General features: G+C 37.3%; 1 protein-coding gene across 1 annotated transcript in view; it reads right to left on the bottom strand.

Annotated features, from left to right (window-relative positions):
• Positions 1-1,719: 1,719 nt before the first annotated feature.
• The window catches only part of LOC124171874 (serine/threonine-protein phosphatase 2A catalytic subunit beta isoform), a 50,927-nt gene continuing 46,003 nt past the window's right edge, over positions 1,720-6,643 (bottom strand). The window contains exons 5-6 of the mRNA XM_046551253.1: positions 5,104-5,211; positions 1,720-4,605 (exon numbers count right to left, since the gene is read on the bottom strand). Coding sequence (XP_046407209.1) covers positions 4,533-4,605; positions 5,104-5,211 — 181 coding nt within the window. The 3' untranslated portion in view covers positions 1,720-4,532. The remainder of the gene's footprint in view (positions 4,606-5,103; positions 5,212-6,643) is intronic.

The raw sequence follows: 6,643 nt of genomic DNA, 5'->3' as shown, positions 1-6,643 counted from the left end.
GAATTACTGCCCTTAAGAGCAAAAATTTTGTGCATTTCACCATTAAGCAGCAAATAGGGTAGTTTCCTTCATCAAAGAAAATGAAAGGCATTGATTGCGATTCGTTACCCACCATTAGTGTATTCATAATACACAAATTAGTTGGTTTTTGAAATACCGGTTTAGACGAATGGCTAGGGTCAAATTTTATCCTTGTTTGAAAAAGGCCAGATTGGCGCCCATGCGATCCCACTCCAGGTGACGTCACAGGGACCTAGTTTCTACACGAGAGGATAGGAGTTATACATCGTCTGAGGTTACCAATGCATGCATGAGGCACAGAGCTCAGGGAAATACGTCTTAATAATCACCTATTAAAACGGGCTAAGGTCGGAAAGTTTTCTTCGTTTGAAAAGGTATTAATAAACCTTTTTTAAGCCAAGCGCTACCAGCCAGCAAGGTACTCAGCTACCCGCTAGCATCCTGCGTCCTATCAGCGCTCAGAGCCTCGATCAAGGTCACCTCACAAAGGCGGGAGGGGGAACCAGAAATGCGTCGCACGGACTTTTTCCCATCATTCCTACTTACGCGTCGCGTTTTGCGCGCTTGAAATTTTTCTCTTTTCATTTAATCGCGAAAAATAGATATTGTCATTTAAAAATCTAAAAGCGTGAAATACGTACTCCAGGAGTAATAATCTTTCGATTTAGGCAAAAAAAAAATAATAGGAAACCACCCTATTACCAAATTTGAGTGCGCATCCGGAAAGAAAATATTCCAACACCCACACAGCATTGCGGATAGCAGAGCAGCGGCCCCCTTCCAGCTAGACTCTCCCCTTCCCATGCTCTGAATTCAGCAACATTTATCCAGTGTGTGCAGCTAGGAGTGCACTCATCCTTGATAATATACATTGACAGAAGGTAGAAAAGAATGTGTAGCGAGTCCCTTTTTTGGCATCTCGTTGACATTAAACAAATCTATGAAACCAACTTCGAGGGGTGATAGTTCTGTTTTGTTTGCGATGCTTTTAGATCCGAGAACGCAGGCAAGGAGCCAACAGTCTATGAAGAAGCATCCCGAGTAACTAGAAAGGTGTGCGAACGTTGGAGATATGCTTCTCTACTTTGATCTGCAGTCTTCAATGCCTCCCCGATAACCCAGCTTCTTCATCATACTCTCAATTGCCCAGGTGTGACGATCAAAGTAGTGAGAATCACATCTGTTAATGTTCCACCCATTGATGGGTCTGATTTCACGCAATTCAGTGATGAACACTAGCTTTAATAGATGAGATAAAGGGCAGGAAAGATAGACTGAGAAACACACATGCAGAAAAAAATAATAAAATAATTCCTATCCAAGTTTCCCTGATTTCCTCCAGAATTTCAAAATCCCCAAAAAATTCCAGGTTTCTGCTAACAAATATAATCCTGACAATAAATACAACTCATAAATGTGGCAAATAGCACGAACATCCCATAAATGTAATTTTACACAGAGTAAGGAGTATAAGTTGGTCTACATTTTCAAAAAGGTAGAGAAGTATATTTGCATAAAATGATGGCCCAATCTTCACAGCTGTGTTCTCTCAGCATTACCTGTCACTAGACATCGATGCATTGTTGTGCACTAGCTTATAGATCAAAAAACACAATTTACTTTGTATTTACCTGAAAAAGAACTAAAGGAAGAGAGCATGCGCAGGCAACAGTAAAGGTTTAGAAACTATATCAAAGCAACACTTCATAATTTTTTTTACTAGTACTGTTTCTCTTTAATACAGTGAAATCATGAGTCATGATGGAACATGAGGCTTCAGTTTCCCAGAAATATTCACAAACATTAACTAACAATTTTCGGTCAATGCATCACTAATTATAAAATATCTTCATGAATGGCAACGTTTCAAGACATTCCTTCCTTTAAGTGCACATTGTCATTAATTCATTCACATGTTTTTGTCCCACAAACTATTGGAACTATGACAAGCAGAGATACCTTCAAAGTAAAAGAACTAGATAAATAATTTACAATCATTTATGCATATAGCAGGTACCTATTTTTAATTTCCCTCTTAGCCTAGAAATATGTATAAAGCACTGAAATTTCAAGATTGTTTCTTAGTTTACAGGCCCAGCCTGTTTATGACCACCAAACCTTTAGAAATATGTATTCATGGGTTTCCAGTGTGAGAACAGTACATTTCCAGTAGCTCAGACAATGAAAGGGTAAGAAAGATGAAATATTGCCATACAGAGCAAGGCATATCACTAACTTTGCACATTGACCACTTGCGTGAACATGCAGGTTAGGTAGGTGAGCAATGACATCTCCAGCACAAGGATATTTTATGCATGGAATAGCTTGTAATCAAGAAAAGGGAATGCCCACGTGAAGGTATAATCAGACTTTACTTCTGCAAGCAGTTCTGCATGTGATGAATATGCGTCACATCTGTAATAATCGTATGAAAATGAAATTCTCAGGTACAGTGAACACTTCCTTGCATTTAAACCACATTATCTGTCACTGAATAGTCTTCACCCATTGTAAGTGATAACAGCCCCACACAAAGAAAAGGGCAAAACTTACATTATTCTGAAAACTCCCACAATTTTGGATGTAGGTATTTTATCTTCATTAAATATACGGCCTGAAAACTGATTTCAATAATTTCACTTACGAAAGAAGTTATCCAGAAATCAACAACAAACAATGAAATGGATCATGTTCTTTACATTGTTTTTTTTCTAATGGCACTTTAGCATTATAAAGTATAATATTGTCAAATCTATTTAATAGAAAGGACCAGTTTGCTACGCAATTTAACACAGCATAATTGACTGATAGTTGAAAAATGAAACCTGATTGGCACTCATGGTCACAAAATTAATGATACAATGTTCAACACTTGGTAATTTATATAGTACAGAAACTTGTATTATATATGACTTGGTAAGTCATTTTTTCAGGTATTACCCAAATTATTTAGAATATTATCCATGATGAAATGCTTTTAAGGCCCATTAAGGCTATCAGCATCAAAAAAGCAGCAGTAATTTTCATCCTACATCAATAACTTACCGGCTTTCTAAATAAATTAATAACCCTAGAGAACTCTTGGATCAATTCAGTTGTAAGGTATAAAATATATTTGTGCATAGCTTAATGATGCTCCCATTCAATCGCCCTACTTTAAGGATTAAGTTCTGGACTATTGCCATTCGATTGGGCACACACCCAAATAGGATGCTTACAAAATGCGTCATCCCTTTGTTTACGCGATGGAAAAATGTTGTCTCGGCACAACTTAGAAGCTAATAATCGATAAGGCCCTATTCATATCATTCGATGCAAGATTACTGCACCAATGCTTTCAGAAAACTTCCCTGACACTAACTCTCCAAAACGAATGATACCTGAAAGGCATATTTTGAAGAGAAGATTGTACAATGCTCTACAAGATTTTAACAATGTTTATGTACAGATTTCTATTCGCTCCATTCAAAGACAAAAATTTTCCCAAACACAATAAACAATCTGAAGTCAGCAGAGAACTCCATTTTATGTTTTTGAGAGGCAATGAAACCAGGGAAGACTTGATGAGAAGAATAAAATGATCGGACCTTTTATCAGATAAACACTTGAAAGTAGAACAAGAGAGCAACCAATATATAGGATTAAATAATAAATGGTACTTCTCACACAGAAATTTGAGCTAAAGGAATACTTAACACTGCTGTAAGCCCCATAAAGTATTGATCTAAGAAATTTATTTACTTAGAAGATGCCTCTATGATGCAATACAATTTACACATCAAAAACTTCTTGTATACGATAGAACAAACAAATGAGCAACCAAATACTCCAAATTTCGGGTTACAGAATTTTGAGTACTTAACATTGAACTAAAACAATAAGGATGCTAATTACCTTCTGCCAGACTTACTCTATGTATTTAAAATCAATTTCAAGGCATTTTATTGATGCCATTAAGCAGAAATACAACTTGAAGTTCTTAATGTGTCACAAGATGGATGCTAACACTAATTTAAGCTTTCCAATTACTTGACACCATGCATCATAAAGCTATACAAAGCATGTCAAAGAATTGGCCTCACATGTCCCAGATGCATTATCCATGGTCATTCACACACTCACTCTTCTTTAGCGTCACTCCAACAATACCTCAAATGATTTGTAGCTAATTTATTTGGCTTCGGTGCTCACTGGATCAAAGCTCCCTCCTCCAAATAGAAGTGAAATTACTATCAAATGCATGGTTGATGAATTAACTCGGACTGGCAGAGTAGAAGTATGATGCAAGGGTTCAACCTTGTTAGTTTGTTCCCTCTGAAGAATATGCATAGGAGTGGAAATTCCGGAGAGGTTGATGGGCTTAAGAAAACTTTGTGAATCAGAGAGGCAAGGTCCTATTTAGTCAGCAAGAGCCACTCGTGCACACGCACCTTCATGGTTCAACCGCAAATACACAACAAATCTCAAACCATGACAGCTTCATGACATCCCTACTGCTCAGCTCCTCTCCCTTACAAGAAATAATCTGGTGTCCTTCTAGTGACATGAGGCTCCCCTCGCCTTGGTGCAGGGTCAAACTGTAGACTGGAGAGAGAGAGAAAAGAAAAGCAGATTCAATACCACAACAATTAAAAAATTGATAAGAGTTCAAGCCCCTTACATGCAATTAAAACACACATCATACATGAACTCTGGTCATCCAAAATGAAATGAAATTTAGACCTCAATGTGTCTGTCTCAGAATCATGAAGTACACATTTTTGAAATCCATGATTAGACCATGTTATATCCTCAATAGTTGCATACGTCTGAACTTAAAGAAATCTTCTCATATGTATTTAAAAACCTTTAAAGGAGATGAACTTGATAATCAAAGGCCAGGAAAAAAATGGACAACCAGAGCCTGAACTTCCACCATCTGATTCACTGCTGGTAGGATATTAATACAAGAAATAACTTCTGAATTAAATGAAACTACCATTCAACCATCCATTTAATTTATTAGATGGAAACAATGACTTGATTCAAAATTATGTACTTCTTTAAAGATCTAAATAGCACATTATTCATTGATATACTTACAATGAATACTTAAGCGTATCATCCAGCTCCATAATTGCTGCTTGGTTTCCACAACGATAACAATAATTAGGAGCAGAAAATATTGTGACCACATTTCGATCGTGACACCTGAAAAAATAGAGTGCAAACACTATTATCACACATAAAATGACATCTATAAAATGTTAAGCCCACCAGCATCATGCAGCTAGTCCAAATAGTCTGAAAAACTAATAACTGCAAACTATCACATTTGTACACCCCTGCACGTATTCCTCATTGGCATTGTTAACAGCTATGACAAATGAGCATCAACTGCTAAGAGAAAAAAAAGACTCTTGGACCAGTGTCGTTGCCAGGAATTTTGTTTAGGGGTTCCAAAGCCAGGGGTGGAAATTTTTTAAAAAAGGGTACCAAGTGGAGGGTTTTAAAATAATTTTAACATTTTTCATAATCAAAAAAACTTCATTTTAAAAAGAATTTTTTAAATACATGGTATATATTTCAATATTTTGCTTTCATTTATGAAGCAAAGTAATTGTGTTCAAATACTATATGGGGAGACCCCCCGGACCTCCTCCCTCACTACGCCACTGTCTTGGACTGAGAATAGTCATGGAGCTTTGGCTCACCCAACTGATGCAGTCCTTAATGCCCCCCTAGTGCACCACAACCACTACATATCAAACTCTGAAGAGACAAAACTTCAAAATTACCAACTATATTCTGCAGTCCTGATGATATTTACAAGTACCGCATATGTCTGAATATAGTCCCCCCTTTTTTTCCAAAAATTCCCATGATAAAAGTTAAGGGGGGACTACACCCATGTCTCGTATAGCGCAATTTCGATATAGCGCAAATTCATTCCTCGGGGAAACATTGCAACGCAGTGTAGCCTAATCAAAAATTTTAAACGCTCTTGTGATAAAACGTGAACTTGCGCTAAGTACACACGTAATTTCTATCAATTTACGCATATTAATATTATTTCTTGCCTCAAATCTTCTTTTTTGTTTATATATTAATCGAAATTCATTGCTGTGCAATTGCCAAAAGTATTACTCGTCATTGGGTCCAGATAGCCGGCCTACCGAAGATTTATCTTGTCTCCTTAACAGAATGATAATAAATAATTTAGATCGTTAATTAAGCGTGGGGCTAGTGGAATGAGTTTTTTTTTCAGCAATACGGTTTGAGACGTATTTTTGCCGTCGTAGGTTACCGGGCGATTGACTTCCAGGTAGAGGGTCTACGCTAAAGCCTTCAAGGTCATCGGTATTCACGGGGGAGAAATGGAGCGGTGGCCGAGTTGTGCATGAATAGCATCAACACATAAAAGGGTCCGCTTTAGAGTCTCAAACACAATGGCTTCGTTCCCTTCCCGCAATCATAGGCCTTCTGCGTCTCAGGAATACAGTTCAGCAGAATAAGGTGATTTAGATAGAGCCATACAGAGTAAAAACCAAGAGAATATGGCAAAAAATAGGAATGCGTGTAGAAAAATCAAGAATTTATCAAGAAAAACCATAAACCTAGAAGAGGACTTGAGAGAGGTCAA

Source organism: Ischnura elegans, chromosome X, assembly GCF_921293095.1.
Source record: "Ischnura elegans chromosome X, ioIscEleg1.1, whole genome shotgun sequence".
In the NCBI taxonomy this organism is placed as follows: Eukaryota; Metazoa; Arthropoda; class Insecta; order Odonata; family Coenagrionidae; genus Ischnura; species Ischnura elegans.
The sequence above is the reverse complement of the archived record's forward strand: the minus strand, read 5'-3'. Positions and strand labels throughout refer to the sequence as shown.